The sequence below is a fragment of the Archocentrus centrarchus genome, chromosome 10, assembly GCF_007364275.1.
Source record: "Archocentrus centrarchus isolate MPI-CPG fArcCen1 chromosome 10, fArcCen1, whole genome shotgun sequence".
NCBI lineage: Eukaryota > Metazoa > Chordata > Actinopteri > Cichliformes > Cichlidae > Archocentrus > Archocentrus centrarchus.
Window position 1 is genome coordinate 25700746 of NC_044355.1, and position 23880 is coordinate 25724625.

General features: G+C 41.4%; 3 protein-coding genes across 4 annotated transcripts; 1 reads left to right on the forward strand and 2 right to left on the reverse strand.

The window, feature by feature from the left end:
* Nucleotides 1-83: 83 nt before the first annotated feature.
* On the reverse strand, nt 84-2473 carry smim19 (small integral membrane protein 19). Its single transcript, XM_030738687.1, has 3 exons — nt 2210-2473; nt 1871-1995; nt 84-1388 (listed from the first exon to the last, which is right to left on the reverse strand). The coding sequence occupies exons 1-3, from the start codon at nt 2341-2343 to the stop codon at nt 1306-1308; spliced, it is 342 nt and encodes a 113-aa protein (XP_030594547.1). The 5' UTR covers nt 2344-2473; the 3' UTR covers nt 84-1305.
* On the reverse strand, nt 1871-13455 carry fam199x (family with sequence similarity 199, X-linked). Of its 2 annotated transcripts, XR_004020440.1 has the most exons (9): nt 13344-13455; nt 12016-12195; nt 10612-10831; nt 10279-10437; nt 9906-10067; nt 9619-9802; nt 9328-9431; nt 6830-8170; nt 1871-1995 (listed from the first exon to the last, which is right to left on the reverse strand). XR_004020440.1 is itself a non-coding variant. In XM_030738685.1 (8 exons), the coding sequence occupies exons 2-8, from the start codon at nt 12180-12182 to the stop codon at nt 7997-7999; spliced, it is 1170 nt and encodes a 389-aa protein (XP_030594545.1). In that variant the 5' UTR covers nt 12183-12195; nt 13344-13455; the 3' UTR covers nt 5389-7996. The 2 variants fall into 2 exon arrangements, 1 of the variants encoding a protein (XP_030594545.1); XM_030738685.1 differs by lacking the exon at nt 1871-1995 and having other exon boundaries at nt 5389-8170.
* commd5 (COMM domain containing 5) lies at nt 13441-18489 on the forward strand. Its single transcript, XM_030738686.1, has 7 exons — nt 13441-13685; nt 13937-14097; nt 14200-14228; nt 14350-14400; nt 15002-15097; nt 15435-15510; nt 17629-18489. Exons 1-7 carry the CDS (start codon nt 13565-13567, stop codon nt 17728-17730), a joined length of 636 nt encoding a protein of 211 aa, XP_030594546.1. The 5' UTR covers nt 13441-13564; the 3' UTR covers nt 17731-18489.
* Nucleotides 18490-23880: the final 5391 nt, after the last annotated feature.

Sequence of the window (23880 nt, forward strand, 5' to 3'; positions counted from 1 at the left end):
TGTCTTCTTTTTTTGTGGATCATTTTTCTTACAGAATATGAACTTTTACAACAGAAAAACTTTTTAATACATTTATTAACATGTTATTTTATAAACAAAGATCAAAGGTCAGTGCAGCAGTGATATTCCAACTCATTCCAGACTTTAATTCATCAACAAATAATTATTTTATTATAGTGATGACTGTGAAATTTTGCTGCCACAAAATTATAATGGTGAACTCAACTTCAAAATAGTTAAAGGGGACCTATTACACTTTTTGTTTTAGGATGCTCATATTAAAAAGTTTCAAATAATTAGCTTGGCATATGTACTAGCTGTCACTTTGAGCTAAAAGGCTTCAGACTGCTTTAAACCCTCTGTGTCAGAGCACATATTCCTAATGTAGTCATATTAGGCTTCTTCAGGATTCCTTGAATGCCATTTCTTTCTTATGATGTCTCGGTCTCAGGCACACAATATCTGGCTGCGTACCAAAGCTCTACCCACCAGCTACTTTTAGTTTGTGAGGGGCAGCCAATCAGAAGAAAGCTGGCTTAAACTTATTTCACTGGATGAACTAAGGAGCAGCACCAACAACCTGTTTAAGATAAATACGTTTGTTTTTTTTTAACCTGAGAATAACACAAACAGACTATAGTAGAGTCCAAAGTTCATAATAGGTCCCCTTCAAAATGTAAAATTTTTTACAAGACCAGGACTTTAACAGGTGCTGTGAATCTGCAGAGTGCTGCCTTAAGCTCAGTGCTAGAAAGGAAAACTCTTCTACATACTGGGACTAAAGTAGCCATTTAAAATCAAAGCCCACAAAGACTTAGATGATGCATTCATAAATAATCTATCTACGGTCTAACTTCATATTTATGTGCCTTCATCTTCACATTTAGGAATTTTTTCTCTTGCAGTAAGCCCTCATCTTTACACATCTAACAAAATAATGGAATAAAACACCCACAGCCTGTGTTAGAAATAAAAGATTTGTTCTAAAGCCAAGATTTTTATTCCCCTTGTGCCATAATGAAAATCATTTTGTGACAAATGCTGCATTTCCAGCTTTAGCTCTCTGCACCAGGTTAGTGTCACTTGCTGTGTGAGACAGCACACCTGCTAGCTGCCAGCTTTAGAAAAGCATCCTTTTCCCACCTACCCATCCAGCTGCGTATCTGCTCAAATATCACAAATGAGAGATGGTGGATGAAGCAGCAAGGATGGGTGCAGATTCTTTTGCACAAACTGATCATTACAGCCATACAAGTCCATTCATATCCATGGGCAGAAGAAGCTTGAAGTTGGGGCCTCCTGTTCTCATTCCATGGAGAGCTGCACACTGTCTGATTGGCCCTGTTGTTGCTGCTGCTGCTGCTGTTGCTGTTGTTCAAACTTCCTGGCTAGAAGGTGAGACAGGAGACAGCCGGAGGGTTTGTTTAAGCGACTTAACACTGACCTATGAATAATTCATGCATAAAAAAAGATACCTAACTCAAGGGACGAACCAGTGTTCTGCCAATGCATAAGAGACAACTTAGTAAAGAACCAGTTTTAAATGGCATCTTTAGGTATCTTTGTTACTAGTAGCCTGTCACAAAAAAAAAGAAAAAAAGCTGATCCATTTACTATCTACCAAACATTCACTTTCAAGTTCGTTAGTCTTGTACAAACTCTGTTTTTTGTTTGTCTGTTTTGCTTTATATACTGTATTTCCACTCATGTTTGCACGTTTCAACATCCTGTCGCACTTATTTCCCATTTTCCTAGCAAAAATAAAAGGAAATGAGGAGTGGCTCATGACTTTTGCTCAGTACTGTAAATCCAGAGCAGCCCACATGCGGGCTTTGCTTTCTCTCCGGAGCTAATCTCGTTTCATCCTCACCCAGAGAGTACATCTCCAGCTGCTGCCTCAGGCGGACCTTCTGCAGGCTGTCGTAGAAGTTGGGCTCCGGGCTGGTACCCGCAGTAGGAGGCAGAGCGAAGATGCGCATGATCTTCCTCTTATTTCTGAAGCGTACATAAACAAACAGCGTCAGTTTGTGCCCATTTTCCGCATACGATTAAGAGAACATGAGCACTAAGCATACAGTAACACGCTACGTTTGAAGGATTTGACACTAAACTAATTATTTTCTTTAATTATTTGCGTGTGACTTGAGCCACACAGCGGTGTGTTCTAATCTCGGTAACAGAGTGAGGAGTAGATACACAGTGTCCTTACTTTCTGGCGTACATGAGCAGGCCGAAGCTGACCAGGATCACCAGCAGGTAGACATTAGTGGCCTCGTTCCACGCTTCGTGCACCGAGTAGTCTATAGAGTCGGGCTCGTTCCCTAAAACCCCGGGAGCACCCATGAAAATTGCGTAAACTACCACCAAACTATGCGTATAAACATCTAATTACAAACCAAAGTCCCATAAATTAGCTTCGTTAACGGACACTTCCTTGCTAGTCAACGGTATAGTGTAAACACTATTACGTCACATCCGCTCTGTTCTTCTTTGTTGTGATTTTTTTCCCCGCTCCTGCGCATACTGCTGCCCCCTACAGTCCCAAATCTCAACCAACTCAACTGCTTGTTGTTGTTGTTTGTTTTTTCTGTTATTTGTTCTTGTGTGTTTTAATTGAATACCTCAGTTTTAAAAACCGTAGGTCAATTATCCTCATTATACTTAAAGTATAATGAATTGACAATGCTCAAAGACTCAGCTCCATACTCAGCATATCCATCCATCCATTCTCTTCCGCTTATCATTTTCAGGGTTGCGGCGGGGTTGGGAGTATATATGTAGGCATATTAATCGAGGGATGCAGAATGACTAAAACCCAAAGACGATTATTAGCAGCAGCTGTGACAGAAAAAGGGAATACACAAGTGCACAAAGACTATTGCATAAGATCATAAAGATGGACTTTAGCCTTAGCTTAACCTGCAGAGGGGTTAAAGGTTTAGTGGCTGTGGCTCAGGTAGTAGAGCAGGTCATCTGATAATTGGAAGGTTGGTGGTTTGATCCCTGGCTGTTCCATTCTGCATGCCAAAGTATCCTTGGGCAAGATGCTGAAGTTGCTCTCTGATGCGTGTGAATGTTAGACAGAAAGCACTTAGGTTTAGAAAAAAGTGCTTGGGTGAATGAAGACCTGTTATATAATGTGCATTGAGTGTTCAGGTATAAGAACCAGTCCATTCAAGTTTATTTATATATATATATATATATATATATATATATATATATACACATATATATACACACACACACACAGGGGTTGGACAATGAAACTGAAACAGCTGTCAGTTTAGTGTGGGAGGTTTCATGGCTAAATTGGACCAGCCTGGTGGCCAATCTTCATTAATTGCACATTGCACCAGTAAGAGCAGAGTGTGAAGGTTCAATTAGCAGGGTAAGAGCACAGTTTTGCTCAAAATATTGCAATGCACACAACATTATGGGTGACATACCAGAGTTCAAAAGAGGACAAATTGTTGGTGCATGTCTTGCTGGCACATTTGTGACCAAGACAGCAAGTCTTTCTGATGTATCAAGAGCCACGGTATCCAGGGTAATGTCAGCATACCACCAAGAAGGACGAACCACATCCAACAGGATTAACTGTGGACGCAAGAGGAAGCTGTCTGAAAGGGATGTTCGGGTGCTAACCCGGATTGTATCCAAAAAACATAAAACCCAAATCACGGCAGAATTAAATGTGCACCTCAACTCTCCTGTTTCCACCAAAACTGTCCATCGGGAGCTCCACAGGGTCAATATACACGGCCGGGCTGCTATAGCCAAACCTTTGGTCACTCGTGCCAATGCCAAACGTCGGTTTCAATGGTGCAAGGAGCGCAAATCTTGGGCTGTGGACAATGTGAAACATGTATTGTTCTCTGATGAGTCCACCTTTACTGTTTTCCCCACATCCGGGAGAGTTACGGTGTGGAGAAGCCCCAAAGAAGCGTACCACCCAGACTGTTGCATGCCCAGAGTGAAGCATGGGGGTGGATCAGTGATGGTTTGGGCTGCCATATCATGGCATTCCCTTGGCCCAATACTTGTGCAATTGGCCCAACTGCAATTTCCCCATTTGTGGGACTAATAAAGGCATTCTTGATTCTTGATTCTTGTGCTAGATGGGCGCGTCACTGCCACGGACTACCAAACCATTCTGGAGGACCATGTGCATCCAATGGTTCAAACATTGTATCCTGAAGGCGGTGCCGTGTATCAGGATGACAATGCACCAATACACACAGCAAGACTGGTGAAAGATTGGTTTGATGAACATGAAAGTGAAGTTGAATATCTCCCATGGCCTGCACAGTCACCAGATCTAAATATTATTGAGCCACTTTGGGGTGTTTTGGAGGAGCGAGTCAGGAAACGTTTTCCTCCACCAGCATCACGTCGTGACCTGGCCACTATCCTGCAAGAAGAATGGCTTAAAATCCCTCTGACCACTGTGCAGGACTTGTATATGTCATTCCCAAGACGAATTGACGCTGTATTGGCCGCAAAAGGAGGCCCTACACCATACTAATAAATTATTGTGGTCTAAAACCAGGTGTTTCAGTTTCATTGTCCAATCCCTGTATGTGTATATGTGTGTGTGTGTGTATATATATATATATATATATATATATATATATATATATATATATATATATATATATATATATATATAAAATCAAAATTTCAGACATCCTCTCAGCATTAGTGTCTGCCTCACATTTGGTATGTTGGAAATTGCACATGCACCTCAGAAGTGAACAGACACCTGCTCTTGGTAAAACGATGTCCAAACCACCAGGCTGAATACTTGACATTCAGCATATTGTTTAGAAAAAACAAAACAGAAATCATTAAAGTTTTATATTTGTGGATTTTATGACCCTTCTTTTAGACTCCAAATCATGTGACACTTGGGTGGGTTGTGTTTAAATGGTGAGTGGAGCTTTAAGTTTGGACAGTGCATTAGCATTATGTAAGGATATGTGCAGAGCTGCTGCAACAGTCAAACTGCTCTTGCATTTGTGTGACAGTGTGTATAGTAGGGATTATCCTTCTTGTCGTCATTACACAACAGTTTGTGTGCAGTCACGACACACTGAAACCAGGTTGGAGAAAAGGATTTCTACTCTGCAGCTCTGGCTCACACTAAAGTGGAGCTGTATAAAAAAAAAAAAAAATCACGGAGGTCTGACCTGTTTGAGTTGTGAACAGTTACTAGCAGCTGACTGACTGACAAATGCCAGATGGGCAAAATACAAGTGTAATACATCAGGTGTTTGCAAGTATTCATACTTTAACATCACTGCACAGGTGACTTCTACTCAGGTGACTTTTAAACTTTGTCATCTTGTAGTCTATCAAGTCAAAAATAATCACACATGTAGAAAAACCTTTAGGATGCAACACTTAATGTTTATTTCCCAAGTTCACAAGGTACAGGAACCACTGAGTGGACTTGCACAGTCTCCCTGCAGCCCTTCCTGTCACTCAGCAACAAGGCCAGGCAACACTGCTTTCATAATCCTCTGTAAGGAGTTAATGCATGTAACACCACTGTTTGTTTTTACCTCAATAACACTGCAGTGGGATTCCCTTTCAAAACATCCTTTGTACACAGACCCAGCTTTTATAAAAGTATGTTTAACACCGTGCATTTTCAGCACTTTACGGCATCTTACCTGCAGACGTCTCTGTTGCATCACACTTATTTTTTTTCAAAATTATGTCATTTTTCAAAATAGAGTTTTACTAATTAATTGCTACAGAATACACAAAGCTGTTCCCCCCCCCAACATAACTGCTGTAAATAATTATTTTATACACTAGACTGAAACAAGAGCTACAGCTCAGTCCACATGAAGTATTAGAAACGACAGTCAGCTCTGAGGCCAATAACTGTAGTGGTTCATCACGTTACAGCCGAGAAGCTGTGGAAAAAAAGTGTTTCCTAAAGTTAAAAAGAAAAGAAAAAAAAACCAAAACAAAACAAGAAAAACACCACAAAAAAAACCCACAAAGAAAGAAAGTGAGCAAATAAGAAAACATCACGGCAGCTCCGCAGAAAGCTGTCCTGTTTCATCAGCACTTTGTTGTGGATCTGAATCATCTTCAGAGCCAAGTGAGCCCATCTCTGGAAACTGAGCTGATGATTCAAATAAGAAGCTGAAGTATAGAAGTGTATAGTGCCGAAAGCCACTGAGCAAAGTGTGATCTTTAAAAACCTATAAAACGTCCACAATGCTCAAATCACTGAAACCTATGATGGGGCGTCAAATCATTCAAGCAGGAGTTCAAGACAAAAAAAAAAAAAAAAAAAAAAGACCAAATACAAGTGATGAAAACACAACTGAACACATCAAAATATGATTCAAAATATTAGAAGGAAACGCATTTAAGCTACAATGACCGGTTAGTTTGCTATGTTCATCATTTATATACACACCCAAAAGAAAAAAAAACAAAAAAAAACAAAAAACCCTTAAACCTTTATCACCAAGAAAATTTTGAAAACAAGCAGTAAATATGATGGTATTGATCGCTTATTTACAACACACATAAGCTATTTTAACAAGTGTCTGCAAACAGTGATGCAAGTTGTTAGTTACTGGTCCACACAGGGATTCAGTGTGGGTGACGAGTGAAACATGCAGTGTTTCAGTGCTCCCTCTAAGCCTTAAAAGTGAAATGGGACCACAAAGCTCAGCAGAGAGGAGGACAGACCAGCTCGCGCCAGGTATCACACTGACATCATCGTTTTCTCCTGAAGTTAACACAATCAGCTTATCGATGTGCAGTTTCAGTATGAGTGTGACTATATTTACAGTAAACTTACAGTCACGTTGAAGTGCCCAGATTATCGAAGGGTTTCTCTGTATCCTTTAGCCTGTTATCTGTCTTGGTGTGCATGTAGAATGTAAGCAAACTTAGGAAGCCCAAAGTCCACAAAAAATTTAGATACTCTGTCACAGAGACGCTGCTGCTCGGTTTACAGTCCAAGCTTTACTCCAGTTACATATCTGGTTCACTATGTAATGCCAAACTTTCCATCCACCCATTTTCTTACACTTATCCTTTTCAGGGTCACAGGGGGGCTAGAGCCTATCAGAGTCATAGGGTGAGAAGTGGGGTACACCCTGGACAGGTCGCCAGCCTGTCGACCTTCAGTCTAAATGGTAATGTGAGAAATGCCACAGGGGGCGCCTTAAAGAGTCAGGATCTAAAAACAGCATTTCAGAGGGTGAGAGGTGCTGCTGTATGAGGAAAATCGTGTTTTTGAACATTAAAGCTTTTTCTAGTTGAAAATCAAACTAAAATTAGGAGTCTGTAAAAGACTACAGTGTGAGCACTTTAAATTTGATGAGGCTAATTCATCCTGCAGATTATCAAATCACTGCCAAACCATCAGCTTGTACCTAGTTCCCTCTGTGGTGGTATAAGCAATAAAGCCTTTGCCATCTCTCCCAGTGACACAGAATGTAACCAAACTCCGCCTCCCTCGTCTGATCTGTCCTTCTGTCTGTGGCGGTTATATTAGTAGTAATGAACATATGCTCTTACAGCATCTATAAGCAAACCTCTTATTAACTGCATTAAGATGCCATAAACATCATTAGTAGTGTGTATTCATTTGTATCAGCAAACTTCTACGGGGCTGCAGCATTAGCCTCTGGCTGTTAGCAGGCTAGACTGAAGCTATTAAAGCATTAGCAGCGTTTTATCATTACTACCTTTGACTGGAGCAGCAGTGATTGCAGCACGTAGCAATTTACACACTGGCAAGTCACACGAGTATAAGCAAACAATATGTCAAGCTAAGTTAAACGCTGCAAGAAGCTATTACTGGCCATCGCACTGCCCTCACAAAAAGCATTCTAAGCATATTAGCATATGCAGAGCTAACGCATGCGGTGATGTGGATTAGCGCAGTCTATAAGCTCTATGCTAGTTGCTAGGTGGAGTGAAAGCAGGCGTAGAGGGAGCACTGATTGATTCACTGGTGTCACATCAGTATGTCCAGGTCGTCTCCGTGATCGTCCTCCTCAGTCACCCGTAGCGACAGCACCTCCTCATTCAGAAACAGGCCGCTCAGCCGCTCCTTGCGGGCCTGCCGCTGCTCTTTGAGCTGTCGCTTGCGGAGGGCTTTCTGCTGAAGCTTCCGCTGCTTCGAACGTTTCTGGAAGAGACCGTACGTAAGGAGAGAGCGCTTAGTAATGATACTCTGAAAAAAATCTGCCTCCGAGTCCACGGTTTGGTCTATATCTATATCTGACCAGACGGCACCAGTGTGGCAGCATTTTGCTGAACCACGCAGTCGAGTTTAAACTTTGCAGCAGTTTGCATTTCACAGCTCAACAACCAACAATATAATCAAGTACCAGTGAGCCAAACTGTGGTAGGACATTCTGACAACTGTTGTGTTTAACACTAAGTGTGAACATCCAGCTGCTGCTTCACCAGCTCCAGCATCTGTCAGCTACAAGCAGACTGAGCTGGATGTGAAGCCTCCTCTCTCACATATGCCAAAAAAAGGGCTCAAGATCTGTTGTTATGATTGCAGTTTAAAATAAAAAAAGGTTCAGTTATTTAATATGCTACAAATAACTGTATAATTCAATTAGTCTGAAAAGGCTCAAGTGTACTCCATACACAGTGGCAGATATACTTAATCTAGAGATAAAGCTCATTCCGGTCCTCCTCACCCTACCCTTTCACTTCTGGGCAGTGTGAGAATCTCTAAGGCAGGGGTGGGCAATTCATTTTTCAAAGGGGCCATATGAGAAACAGGGACTGTTGTGGAGGGCTGCATCAATAAGCCTATAAAGAGATCAAATTAATATTAACCAGAATTGTGTTCAGTTTATCTGCATAGTCCTCCACAACAGCCCCAGTTTCTCACGTAGCCCCTTGGGAAAATTAATTGCCCACCTCTAATCTATGGTCACAATAATTTTCACACAGTTTGTCTCCTCTGCTGCCATACTGTGTGTGTGAGGGGTGGAGCACTGCATGCAGCACAGCAGGAGAGGCAGACAGGGGAAAGAGAAATGGTGCCTAGAGCTGATAACAATGTGGTAGCCTATTATAAGAACAAGAAAGGCTTCCAAACAAGTGTTCATTTGTGGGAAACTCTCACTCAGTTCCAAGGGCAGAGAAGGTGTAACACTTATTAACACATTGCCAAATGTTCTTCTGTAGAGAATAAGAAAAATAAAAACTGCAACTGTTGACCCCCGTGTCAGAGATATTTTAGGTAATACTACTTTACAGCGCAATACTGACCACGAAAATAGAGCGTTTCCATTTTCACATACACACGCTCATCTTTCTTACTTTAGAGTCTCGTATGCGTTCCGCAGCACTGGAAAGATTGCCATCGCTGTGAGCTCTGCTAATGTTGGCTACACTGCTCCCACTACAGGCGGAGGCTGTACCCCCTGGAACACAAGACGGAGACACTGTGAGAAACATTAAGTTCAAAAAGCAACTGAAGGTAAGCTGAGCAATTTTATCTTGTCAAAACTGAAACTTTCTGTTACTGTTTAAACAACTGGAGCCGGAAATAACATCACTGCAGACTCCTCTGGTGGTGCTATGTTACTGTCCATCCAGGCAGCATCTTACCTGCTACAGAGTTGGAAGCTGTAGACCCAGTAGAGGAGCTGGCAGAGCTGACCATGCTGGCATTACTGCTGCTGGCTCCACTGACACCGCCTGTACTGGCGCTGCTGTGGCTGCTCCTCTTCCAGCCCTCCCTGATGCTACTGGCTCGTTGTCTGGGGCTGTGCTCCCTGATGTAGTTACGCACCTGATGACATCACACAGATCCATTAAAGAGAAGTTTCTGAACAACTCTCCACAGCACTGCTCCTCAATATGCAACAACTACAAAGATAACAGTTGCCGCTTACCTGTTTGAGCTTCTCATCAGTGAGGCAGTTGAGCTCGATGATGAACTCGCTGTCAGTGGGAGAGATCTGAGCACAGGGATCAATGATCTTGATGATATCGAGCTGCTCTCTCAGGCCCATCTCAGTGCTGACCTTCCGGCTCAGGTACTCAATGTACTCTACCTAGAAGTGGAAAACACACAGAAGTTTAATTGCATGTACAGCAAAATTTATTACGGGTAAGAAAAGAAAATAAGACCCCCCACGACACACACACACAAAAAAACCCCAAAAACAGAACAAAATAACAAAAACAAAACAAAAGAAACACATGGCTAAGTAGCTTTACTGCTGGTAATTCTGAGCACTCTGCACAGAAAGATGTTTTGTTTACTTGTTCATCGTTGGTCATGGCACTCCAAGGCAGTTCATCCAGGTTGCGATGAGGGTGGGGCTTTGGCTTCCTCTTGGAAAACAAACACGGTGAACTTGGCACACTTGGAATTATGTCAGAGAGAACATCACTGCCACTGGCAATGTCACTTCCTGGTAACTGGAAAACAGCAATGGAAACAATTACATTAGGAAACAACAACAAAGCATTCTTTAGAAACACCATTATCCAGTCCCACAGATAAAGGAACCAAGTGACTAACAGTACCTATTAAACATAAACACTTAGTATTTAAAAAAAAAAAAAAAAAAATCAGACCAGTTAACAACCTACCTGCCACTCAAATTCACTGTCAGACCAGTCCCAATATGTGCTGATAGAGGAGGAGACGTCGCTGCAAACGCTGCCTTCAGGAAACAAATCCAGTGATGTTAGTTCTTGGTCATCCAGAAGAGAGTAGCAGTCATCCTGATCCCCCACAGACACAGAGGAAAAGAGCTCCTCGCTGCACTCTGAGCTGGCAACACTGGTCCCACAGGAAGTAAGGTTCCACCTGGGGAGAACAGAGAAAGGATGACAAAATACAATTTACAAGTGATTTCTGGAAGTTTTTCTCTTTCTAAGTATACAAAAGGAAAGTATGCTTAAGCACAGATGTAGGATTTGGGGAGGATTACAGAACATTTGGACTTTTTCTGTGCCTTCAAATTAAGAGAATAAAATACTGCTACTACACATTTTTGAATCTCTGGCATCTTAGAGCCAGTGCTATGTGATAATTAAATAATCTTGCAGTTTCAAGCCGTGGATTCAGAAATGGCCAATGACCTGTCTAATGTATAACGGCAAGAAATTCCACTATTTGGGAGCCACCACAGCAAAAGCCCCACCCCCATCCACAGTCCTGTCCCCTTGCTGCTCATTTCTCCCTGGGTCAGTGCTAAGCAGAGCATCAAATGCCAAATGTAATACTGTGGACTGTCAGCAGCAAAATGCAATCTGCCCAACAAAAGTCACAGTGAACCTGTAGGCTCGATTTAAACTGTTTCAGCACTTAAGCTGCTGTCAGATAGCTCTTGGGTTAAGGAACTGAATCTGCTGTCTTGGTCAAACACTTCAAATAAGAATGTCACCACAGGAATAGGACAACCATATTGGCACCTAGCATGGCTAACGTTCTTATTAGCTTTGATCATATGGACACAGGTCAGAGCTCTGGGAAAATATAATCCTAAGGGATAACTATGAACTGTGTAACCTTTAAGGGACAATTTACAGCCTAACAGAGAAGCACTGGGCGTGTGTTAGTCTCTGCTTCAGCGCAGCTTAACTAGGCTGCCTTTCTGCTAGCTGTTTATATCAATTTGATTCTCTCCTACTCTCTACACTCAATCTGCATTTTGAGCCAAATTCACAATAAATCTGTTCTTGTGTACATACTATAAAATATACATTCTCGGGACATGTGACACAAACACTGACATGATTATAGGTAGTTTTTGATCAGCAACTGTAGATCAACAATTATGTTGCATAACTCTGGAATACTAACACAGTACAGATATATTTATTTGCAACCTTCACCCTGGATATTTTACTACAAAAAATTGTTCCATTTTGAATAAATGTGCAATTATTAAAATAAAGAAAATTATCTTGGAAAATCCCTTCTGAAAATCAGCTTACCGCACAAACAGTTGACATGCACATACAAATACACACTCACTCTGTACTTGCCTGTTACTGTGAAAGCGGTGCAGAGGATCCGTCCTGTGACACGATGATAGCTGACAGCCAAAATCGCTGACATCCAGGGTTCCCACATCACTCAGGTTGGCTCTTTGGGAGAGGAGAGGGAAAGGCTCCTCCGGGGCCAAAAACTTCTCATACAGAGATTCAGACATGGCAAATCTGTACCTGAAATTAAGGAGGAGAGTAATAAATAGGCAAGACTATTTTTCAACACACCTTTCTACAGGTTTAAATAAATACCTATGGTGTGTGTATAATTTCCAAGATTATTATACTGGACTGTACAGTCTATACATGTGTTAACCTTAATAAGGTTTGAACACAAAAGCTGATGCTTCTGTTTACACAACAAACAAGATGCTGGCCAAAAGCCCAAAGTTAAAACACTTCTTTGCTATATGGTTTACAGGAGAAAAAAAAAAATCTGTGTTCCACAAAAAATACAGGGACACACAAATGTTTGAACACATCAGGCAAGATAGAGACCATGTTTGCAATTTTTAGGCCAATTTTACAGATATTTAGTTTATGACCAGTGTTGTGCAAAAGTCTTGAGACAGCCATCATTTCTTTATATTCTGCCAAGGAAAATGGAAAATAGGTGCAGCGATTTACTGAAACATATGCAAACAAGAGCATCGCCTGTCGCACTGTATTAACCCTGTTTGTTGTCACATGAAAAACTTCACATAATAGTATGCGAAGTTTGGTAAGGGTAGGCTACACTTACCACACTTTATACACCGGTATAGCAGAACAATTAAACCACAAGTTGAAGGAAAACGATTTTCTGCACTTTTGTTCGTCTTTGTTGAGATGCTAAATAAGTCGCACACAGTCACTGACAGCGAAAATCTGCAGTCATCCAAACACCACTAAGCAGTAATATCTACCATGTGACTTCAACTACTAAAAGTAGTTAGGCCATCTACTATGATTGTTTATATTCGTCATGCGTGTTAAACACGCAGCTCCTAATTGTAGGCTGTTATTTGGCATCGGTTCGACGCAGAGCAACTCAACGACACATGTTAAAAGTCAGTGCACACACACTTATAAAGGCTTTAATGAAGCTGGCTGCATGTTTGAGTACCACTTACATAAACAGCATCGTGTTTGGAAAACGCAAACATAAACCTCTGACATCACAAGCTAACATCCTTAGCTCGTCGCTAATCCTCCGAAACATCCACGTAGCGTTTACCAACATACAAAACGACCGTAAACTTACGTTTTCCAACATGTGACATGTGTAAACGGTATATGAATCAGGCTAAGCTATAATTAGGAAGCTATCAATATTAAAAGCCCACCTTTTAGTCGTTCAAAAAGAGACTACTCCTGCCACCTCCATTTGCAAATCCTTTTTCTCTTAAACGACGAGCTCTCATCGCGAGACTCCACGGAACGAGAGTCATGTGACATGAAGGCGGAAGCTGTGGCATAAACACAAAGCTAGCAGCACAAACGTCTCTCTGACATAAATTTATTGTCTTTCTATCTGTTATTTCTGCATGTTAGTAAACACTAAGACATGTCTTCCAGCCATATAAAGGACTCTAGCTTTCTGGGAGGCAGAATACCACCGGAAGTCGAATCACTGTCAAAAAACTTGAAGGATGTGGACCAAGAGCTGTTCCGAAAAATACTGAAAGGTAAATAACACAGAACCCTGTTCTGTGGGAAGAGCTCAGTATTCGTAATATAGCATGTCTATTCAAATACATAGACATAAAACTGAAGTTTAGTGTGGACACAGGACCAATAACTGTGTGCAGGAGACTGGTGACCTCGGCGTCCCGGGGTGTCGCGATAGGATACTTCTGTAGACATTCAGACCAGGTGTTGGCAGTTGAAGCCAGTGCGTAAGTGAATTTAACGTGCCTGTGAATGATTCCCTGTGCAGCTGTGGTCGGTGCCCTGGAGGGAAAGGACTGCACAGAGGTGATGAAGTCCATAGCAGAGAGCAGTGTCATCCCGCAGGAGAAGCTCTGTCACATCGTAGCTGGGATGCACAGATTGCTGTCTGAGGCCATCCGCATCCCCACAGCGATACTTAAACAGGAGGTGAGCTTATGTTAAACCACTGGGAGTGATATATCCTTAAACATTCAGCCTAACTAACGTCTCCATTCTTCTTCTGTTGTGCCTAACGGGGGCATTGATTAGACCTTTAAGGATGATCTGAGGGACCTAAGGTGAGAGAAATTATCATTTCCCCACACCTCTCACTGTTTTCATTCATTATTATTCCTCCTTATAACTGATCCTGCTTTCCTCCCAGATCCTGAAATGGTTATCTTTATGTTTTTTCATTAGAATACCAGAAGACTTCATCACAGATTTTTCCAGTGTGGTTTTTGGAAATCGGTATGTTGATCAAAATGTATACATTTGACATTTACACCCCCCCCCCCCAAAAAAAAAACAAAAAACAAAAAAACAAAAAAAAAACCCCAAAGCATCTATCCATTCTCTTCCGCTTATCCGGGGCCGGGTCGCGGGGGCAGGAGCCTAAGCAGAGAAGCCCAGGCTTCCCTCTCCCCAGCCACCTCCTCCAACTCATCCGGAGGGACCCCAAGGCGTTCCCAGGCCAGCCGAGAGATATAATCTCTCCAGCGTGTCCTGGGTCTACCACGGGGCCTCCTCCCGGTGGGACATGCCCGGAACACCTCACCCAAGAGGCGGCCAGGAGGCATCCTAATCAGATGGCCGAGCCACTGGCTCCTTTCGATGTGGAGGAGCAGCGGCTCTACTCTGAGCCCCTCCCGGATGGCTGCACTCCTCACCTTATCTCTAAGGGAGAGGCCAGCCACCCTTCAAAGGAAACTCATTTCTGCCGCTTGTATTCGCGATCTTATTCTTTCGGTTCCAAAGCAAAATAAACAAACCTACAAAGGCATGTCCAGAATCTGTATATCAAAGCAGTGCTACACTCAGGTACTGGTTTCTGTGCTGTTTGTGTTCTCAGCCGTGCAGCTCTAGAAGCGACCGCCTCTCAGAATGATCCTCATCTTCCCACACTACAAGAACTGAAATGGAGAGTGGATGTTGCCATTTCTACAAGGTAAGATACTGATGGCCAGAAGGATTGCCAATGCTGTTTACATCTGTAAGCTGTCCAAAGAATCTATATTAAATTGTAACTACTGCTAACATAGTGTTTTAAAGCTTTCCCGGAACAATATCTCTTCAAACTATAGTATATCAGTCCAGAGATCTTCTGAGCCATCATCTCTTGCTTGCAATACAGAAATAGCTCAGGAAGAAGCTTTTAGTGAAAGATTACCAAAAAACAAAATACTACTGCACCCATTTTGAATTCTTAGTTTTCAAAATGGTTAAGGAGTGTAATTTTAGACTTTATGTAATACTGAAGTCTTTGTCCTTTTGTATCTAAACAGCTCTTTAGCCCGAGCCCTGCAGCCTTCTGTTCTCATGCAGATGAAACTTTCAGATGGGAGGTTTCACCGCTTTGAGGTATTTAAACAAGTTACTTGTTCCTGATTGTACGCACATTACATCCTCAGTTTAGTTTTTTAATGCTTCTATTTTGCTACCAGTACCAAAGTATAGATTAACAGGCCAAATTTTGTACATAAAACCACAGTTTAGCATTTTTTGCCCCAACCAGCAATGCAATGCCTTTAAAATGCATGTAAATGTTTCTATACTAGTAAATCTGCAACAGAATGGCTGAAAAATAAAAGAATCAAGGTGTTGCAATGACCCAGTCAGAGTCCAGACCTCAACCTGATTGAAATGCTGTGACGAGACCTTAAGAGAGCTGCACGTAAACGAATGCCTGCAAACCTCAGTGAATTGAAGCAATGCTGTAAAGAAGAATGGGCCAAAATCCTAACAATGTGATAAAGTCAGACTGTTATTACTTCAGGTTATTGCTCCTAAAGGTGATTCTACAAGCTACTGAATCATGGGATGTATTTAGTTTTACAAGGCACTGCAGAGAGCCCTGTGAAACCTTTTGTCTCTTAATGATTTCAGTGAGAGAGGATATCCTTAATATGGTCATCTCAGCTACACGGTTCTGGCTGTGCGCACGGGAGCCCCATCCACCTGCTGCTGAAACCTTGTGTATCAGAGGGGCAGCCAGCCAGAAGATTATTGGCTTAAAGAGAGGGTGGCCTGAAAGGGGAGCACTAATTACTGAAGACGAGACCAGGGAAGTAGAACTAAATACAAAATAGAAGAGACTAGAGACTTTCAAAGTAAGACAGGAAGTAACAAACACAGAGACCAGGACTAAGACACGTGAACTTGACAGAGACAGAAGATGAACAATATGGAGGAGAGACTTAACGCAGGGAACATCAAGGATAAAATACAGAGACAAAGAAAGAAACCAGGAATCACAATACAAAGATGTCTCAAAACCCAGGGACCATGACGAGTAGAGTTCATGTATAAAACTATTACCTGGAAATCAGCTTAGAAGCTCCCCTTTAATGATTTTCTTTTTAAAAACCTGTAAATATCGTATGGATTAGTTGTACTGATGATAGTTGTCCACTGTAGTAGTTATTCGTGGATTATCATAGCCTGAGTGTTAAACAAGTGGGTTGTAAGCTAGTAGGTTAATCCATCCAGTGGGCTAATGTAGGTCTGTTTCAGTTGTTGCGTAATAAGATTAAAGAGGAAGTAACATTTATTAACTGCAGTCTAACCTACAACCCATCCTTGACCAAGTGCCCTTGATACATTTTGAGTGCTGGTTCCATGTTAATCAGCATGTTTGTCCTTGTTACAAATGTTGTGTTGTTAGATACAGGAGAACTGTTGTGTTTGTATTTTGTATTATTTTGTTTTTTTTAATCAGTTCACACGAAGTTATTACATAAAACTACAGTAGAAATAAGTCTGATCTCCTTTCATAGAACTGTAAAAGTGTGACTTTTGAAATTTAAAAATAAAATTATAAGAGTTGTATTTTATAGTAGCCTCACTGCCACTGTACAATGCAATAATACATCTTATTCAGCAGGGGGCGCCATGCTCCAAAAACTCTTTTCAAAGTAGACTACCAATGCGGACGGATGGAAGCAGGGACAAGGACACCTATGACGGATGTGCCGTGTACTCAGTGCAGCGGTTACATAATCAGATTACAGCAGAATTAGAAGATTAGCAGCAACAATATTCGATGTGCAGATTCTCTCGATAGATGTACTTCATCTCCACCTGTCATGCGCTTCTCAGGAAGTGAAGAGAAGATAAATAACAAACAGAAGAGATGGCTTCTTCCTCCTTCAGCCCTCTCTTTTAATTAGCACTTGTTTCTTCTTCCAGTGCAGCTGCAAACAGATGGTGACTCACACACAGCTTGAAACTTTAACATAGGGATGACAAGGACAGAAAATAGGAAGGCAGCAAATGAAACTCTGGGCTTAAGTATTAGTTTACAACACAGTGTTTTTGAAAGGAGTCTATCTACACCATGTAGGTAGAAATCTGTGTTCTTAAGAGCTCTTAGAGTTAACATATTTTTTTTTAATATTAGAGGCACACCCAGTAAACAGCTGTGGAAGCTGGTGTGGTTATATGTTGTGGGTGTGCCACATGATCTGTTGTCTTTTCCAGGTACCTGTGTCTAAATTCCAGGAGCTTCGCTACAACGTTGCTTTGATTCTCAAAGAGATGAACGATTTGGAGAAGAGGAGCATTCTCAAGATCCAAAACTGATGTGCCATCCAGAGCTGGTGCTTAAGCCGACTGTCATCTCTGCTCAGATTTTGACTCAGTGAAGTTTTTGTACATTTTTCATTTGATGTTATGTGAGAAAATTATCTGCTCATCATGACTTTATGCTCTGATGGTGTTGGCATCCAACATATTTGAGGGCAAAAAGACAGGCACTTCACCTCCTACTGTGTGTTTAAAAGCAAATGGAGAAGGTCAGACTGTAGGTTTTTTTTTTTCTTGATGTGCATTAAATTTCTGTCACATTTTAAACACCTGCAATTCCACACAAAATACAAATAAAGTGGCCACATTCATCGGTGTCACGTGACACACCTTCTTTGAAACAGAACTTTTTGTTCTCTTGCCACTGGGATCCTATTTGACAAGAGGCAGAACAAATGATTTACAAGTCTTTTGGTTTATCCTCCAAACATTGTAAAAAGTAGCTTCCTTTTAACTAAATGTTTGTCGTATGTGTTTGTTTTCCAAAAGAGCTTTGAATTTTTTTTTTTGTCTCTGTTGAACCACATTTCTGTAATAAAATCTGTCCATTATTATATTTGCAAGGAGTGTTTGATTTGTTCAGATTCAGATGTGCCACAGAGGGAAGGGTTAGATGATAACAGGTCACTGTAGCCCCAAATGCTTAAAGTATTTAAATCCAAAAAACCATCTAATGGGTTCTTGTAAAATCTTTTTGTTTATTAAATTGATGTTCTTTTTGATGAACTTTTTTGTTAAATAAACACCACTCTGTATAATTTCTTTTGACTTACATTCATGTTGAAACAACAGAAATAAGTGTGACATGATCAGATTAATTAGTGCTTATGGTGAGGGAATAACAGGATAGCATCAATGTGAAAGTATGTGCGCAATCATTAAGACTGCACCAAGTATGATTGAGAAAGAGAAGTAAAAGTGAAGACTAGCTGATTCCTAGTTGTGAACGTTAGTCTGCACTTGTCTGTGAAGTTTGCAGCACTCAGCAAATCATACAGATGCAGACTAAAATATTATGCATGTTGTCCCATATGAAGTTGCTCTGGCTTTATAAGCTTCTCGAGTTTTGTCATTTAACTTCATACTAGATTAGCAAAGGTATGAGCTGCAGGCTTGATCGGGATCACAGTGTTAGCGCAACAAAGTTCAGCAGATACTCTGCTCAGTGTAAAAGTACAGACCTACAAAGTGAACATCACAATGTGATCCTTATTTAAAGACTAAGTAACAAAGAAAATTTGTTTTATAATGTACTATTTTTAAGTTGTGATAAACTGATCCCACTGGAGCGCTTAATGAAAACTTCATCTTCCTGCGTGTGTCTGCATCATTTTCACTGGAAGTCCTGATGGGTTCCCCTGTACTTCTTGCCTCTGCTATCCCTGCTGGATCTCATCCAGTCTATGAAATAGAAAGCAGACAAAGTTGCATGGTGGCAAATATGCTGAGTGGTGGAATGTGTGAAGATTATATTGGTGCTGGCTAAATAAATAAATAATTTTGAATGCACTCTGAGCCAGTACTGAAAATGAAATTCACATTGTTTCCTCTGAATGTCTTCTCTCAGATTCATCAACACATTATAACTCCATACAGACACTTGCAGCCTGTGGAATGAATTCATGAATAACTCACAGGGAGAAGATGAACTCTTAAACAAGTCTCTTAAAAGTGAATCTAATGTGTTTTTCCTTATTTATTTTTTTCCATATATGTATATACTGTTAAAATGGTGGATGCTCATATTGAAACAAAGTTTCAAATAATGATGTCAACATGTCCACAAGTAATCCCTGTGAGCTGAAAGCTGAGGCTTCAGACTGCTTTAAACACTCAGACTGAGACAATTTCTTAATCTTGGGTCTGTATGATGTCAGTGGGGGAAGATATCCCTAATATGCTAATGTCAGCCCCATCAAGCTGTTGTATTCAAACCTTCTGTTTTTGCGGAGCTGCCAATCAGAAGAGAGTTAGCTCAAACTGTAAGGAGCTAAAGCGGCTTATTTCAGACAGTGGATGAACTGAGGGGCCTTCACTGTGATTCATGCATAGCTGCTCTAGAATAAAAATGTGGAGCTGGTGGTGACCTTCCTGTGAAGAGCAGGTCACAGGAAGATCACATGGAAGGAAAATTTTGTGCCATCATACAAAAAAAAAAATATATATATATATATATATATATATATATATATATATATATATATATATATATATATATATATATATATATATATTTGTAGCAGGAGGTTGTGGGTTTGAATCCTGACCAGGGCGTACTTCCAGTAAGGGTCCCCAGGCAACCTCTGAGTACCTGCAGAGAGTAAGGCAAGTCCTGAAGAGTCAGCTGAATGGGAAGAACAAGTTCCGGGCTATCAACACCTATGCCCTGCCAGTTGTCAGATACCCTGCTGGGATAATAAGCTGGCCAAAGGAGGAGATGGAAGCCACTGATGTTAAGACAAGAAAGCCCCTTACCATGCATGGAGGGTTTCACCCCCAAATCCAGCACCCTGAGACTGTACACTAAGTGGGAGGAAGGTGGCCGAGGACTAGTGAGTGTCAGAACCACTATCCTAGATGAAACAACGAAGATCCATGAATACTTCAGGAAGATGGCCACAAAGGATCATGTGCTTAGTGAGTACCTCAGGCAGCAGAAACCCGAGAAAGAAGAGGAGGAAGAACAGGAACCATCATGGAAGCACAGGCCTCTGCAGGGCATGTACCACCGGCAGATAGAAGAAGTGGCTGATATAGAGAAATCCTACCAATGGCTGGACAAGGCTGGACTGACAGACAGCACAGAGGCACTAATCATGGCAGCACAAGAGCAAGCTCTAAGTACAAGATCAATAGAGGCTGGAGTGTACCACACCAGGCAATACCCCAGGTGCAGGCTGTGCAGAGATGCCCCTGAGACAATCCAGCACATAACAACAGGGTGCAAGATGCTAGCAGGCAGGGCATACATGGAACATCATAACCAAATGGCCGGCATAGTATACAGGAACATCTGTGCCGAGTATGACCTGGAAGTCCAGAGGTCAAAATGGGACACGCCCCCCAAGGGTGGCTGAGAACAACACAGCTAAGATCCTATGGGACTTCCAGATGCAGACAGACAAACTTGTGGTGGCTAACCAACCGGACATCGTAGTGGTGGACAAACAAAGGAAGAAGTTTGTGATGATAGACGTTGCAATACCAAGTGACGGGAACATCAGGAAGAAGGAACACGAGAAGCTTGACAAATACCAAGGGCTCAGAGAGGAGCTGGAAAGGATGTGGAAGATGAAGGTAGCAGTGGTCCCCGTGGTAATCGGAACACTCGGGGCAGTGACCCCCAAACTGCGAGAGTGGCTCCAGCAGATTCCTGGAACAACATCCGAGATCTCTGTCCAGAAGAGGGCAATCCTGGGAACAGCTAAGATACTGCTCCCAGGCCTCTGGTAGAGGACCCGAGCTTGGAGGGCAAAATAGACCACCCATAGGGGCGAGCTGGGATTTTTATATATATATATATATATATCCACACAGAGCATACTAATACTATACAGATTTTTGTGTAGTACTTTGATGTGAAAGCTGGGAATAGTCTTTATAACATGGCAGTTCCATCAGCCCCATCTGACTTTCCTACAGATAAAAGGCTGCATTTTAAAAAAAATATATGTGATCTTTGTAGACCAGATTCTATCTTTAACCAACAAACAGACCAACTAAAAACTCATTTCCTTTGTTTGCAAAAACATTAAAAAACTATTTCGCAAAGAAGCCAAAAAGTTATTTTCATGGTCGCAAGTCTCAGTACATCAAACACCTGAACCTCATATTTTTAAGTTCAAATCAGATTAAAGACATTTGTTACAAATGGTCCTGTCATGCCTATCATTAGGCTGCGTTTATGCATTCTTTCCTAAATGAGCGGATACCTTATAAACAAATGAACTGTGACTGCTTTAGAAACTCAAAGTGCAGGCTTGGCAGCCATCACACAAATATCCATCTATCTCTCCAACCAAGTAAGATGTTTAAAAGTCTGGAGAGGTGAGTTAGAGGAGAACTGTGCAACATCCAGACAGTCTGTGCCAGACTTAATTATTGACCTATTTAGAAGCACACAATGATATTTCAAGGTGTCAAGGGGCAAGAGAATCTTTGTCTATTGTGTGTGTGTGTCAGGGCAAGTCAGCGTATGTTCATGTGCTTGCATAATATTCTGCCGGTGTCCTCATTTGCATATATGTCAGAACGTCTGATTCTACATGTGTGTCAGTCTGTCTGTGTCTGCTGCGGTGCGCTGCGGCCGATGTCGGTCTGCACTTCTGTCTGTGTGCAGGATTGAGTTCACAGGCTAGACTGGCCGACCTATATTGCCAGCAACCGCTACTACTGAGATCGCCACCGACTGACTGGCTCGCCTCTAATCCCCACTCACATACTCTAAACTCCTTTTAGCAAACAGGTTTTATTTCAGTTCTACAGGAAATACTGCTTATAGGCTTCAGGTGAGGTTAATAATATCATGTAGGCTAATATCCAAACCATACGGAGGGCAATCCCTTAACCACAGTCTTTAAACTCTAACCTTAATCTACTTCTAATTCTAGCCATAAGGATAACTTTGAACACCACCCACACTGGTCTTGGTTACAGGATGATGGTAAATGCCCCTGAGTCGACTGAAATAGCCAAAGCTGTGTTTTATTCCTCCATCAGAAGTTGTATATTCTGTCTTTAACAGCAAACTTAAATAACGTTACAACCATGCAGTGCACCTGCAGTCAGAAAAAACCTCTAGTAAACCTAACGCACTCTTTTTAGATGCATACGGTGTAATATGATCAACAGCTGTTAACAGTGTAATCAGTACAGTAGGTAACAGAATACACTATGATACGAAAACGCTTTAAGGTGCCACTCAGCCTCATTTTTTTGTCCTTATGCAAACACTTTTATGCAACAATCACTGGCTGATCTTCAAAGCTCTGGTGAGCTGTCACGGTTATCAAACCAACCCATCTTGGCCATGTCACAGTCTGAGTCATGCTTTTATGGCTTGTGTTGTAATCTGAAGGGCAAAACAAAAGGTGACAGCCTTCAGTGGTTGTAAGAATAATTAAAACCATTGTAATAAATAGAGCACTGTGAGCTCCATATCTGTGCCGACAGTCAAACTGCTCCTAAGCAAAAGCATTCAATCCCCAGCCCCCCCGAGAGCCACACATAGGAGGAGTAATGTAAAGCCTTCATATTCCTCAGACTGCCAGAACTCTTTGCATAGAGTCAAATTACTCCAACTCATTAATAACAGAAGTAACGCACATCCTGATTTTACAATAGCATATTATGCAAATAACACATATCAGCAAATAAAAACACTGTAAACAGTTGCCTAAGAAATTGGATACACCTATCAAACAATGCTCAACAAAGAGTCAAGTCAGAGGGCACACAAGGAGTCCAATTTCCAGTCTGCACAGAGCACGATCAAGTTTGAGATAAGAGAATTTAGAAGAGGACATGGAATTACAACTTGGTAGAGCTTCAAATAAAATCTTCAATGGAAACAGTTTCAGTGGAAAATAGTCAGTTGATTCTTTACAGCCCCTCACTCGCTCCAGAACGGACCCCAGACAAACAAATGCATGCTGGAGAAAATGTGGTGAGCAGTCTGCAAACCATATTGGAAGTGCACTCCTCTGGATAATGTTCGGAGGGAGATAGAAAGCAATAGTACAGAGATGGCTTTAAAAAGACCCCCCCCCCCAACTCTCAACATATAGAGGTGAGTACTTTTTTATTTAGAGACTTTTTTAGTTAGAGACGAGACAATTCCCTGATGGTTACCTTGGTTAGAAGTCACTGGAACTGTTTATAGGTGGAAACCTTCTTATCTTATCAGCTGTTCATGGTGGCAGCTTAAAAGTAATAAGATGAGTAATTGCAACCACTGAAATCACGCTGTAAAGAGGTTGTGATATTATCCTGGTGTGTGCTATCTTTTGTCCTTTGCTTTATATTTTGGATGTTTTTTCCTCTTTTATTGTTCTGTTTGTTAACTGGCAGAAAAAAAAAACTGGATTTGTGGCAGTTCTTTTATTTGTGATAACTGGAAAATGTGTATTTCATTATTTTTTATTGTTG

Bases quoted from the DNA above. Each gene is read 5' to 3' on its own strand.
- smim19 (XM_030738687.1), bottom strand. From the start codon at position 2,343: ATGGGTGCTCCCGGGGTTTTAGGGAACGAGCCCGACTCTATAGACTAC. The intron at 1,996-2,209 runs GTAAGGACACTG...TGTACGCTTCAG, and splicing joins CTGCTCATGTACGCCAGAAA to AAATAAGAGGAAGATCATGC. The intron at 1,389-1,870 runs GTGAGGATGAAA...CTCACCTTCTAG, and splicing joins GCTGGAGATGTACTCTCTGG to CCAGGAAGTTTGAACAACAG.
- commd5 (XM_030738686.1), top strand. From the start codon at position 13,565: ATGTCTTCCAGCCATATAAAGGACTCTAGCTTTCTGGGAGGCAGAATA. The intron at 14,229-14,349 runs GTGAGAGAAATT...TTTTTTCATTAG, and splicing joins GATGATCTGAGGGACCTAAG to AATACCAGAAGACTTCATCA. The intron at 15,098-15,434 runs GTAAGATACTGA...GTATCTAAACAG, and splicing joins GATGTTGCCATTTCTACAAG to CTCTTTAGCCCGAGCCCTGC.
- fam199x (XM_030738685.1), bottom strand. From the start codon at position 12,182: ATGTCTGAATCTCTGTATGAGAAGTTTTTGGCCCCGGAGGAGCCTTTC. The intron at 10,832-12,015 runs GCAAGTACAGAG...TGTTCTCCCCAG, and splicing joins CACCGCTTTCACAGTAACAG to GTGGAACCTTACTTCCTGTG. The intron at 10,068-10,278 runs GTAAACAAAACA...TTCCACTTCTAG, and splicing joins CCATGACCAACGATGAACAA to GTAGAGTACATTGAGTACCT.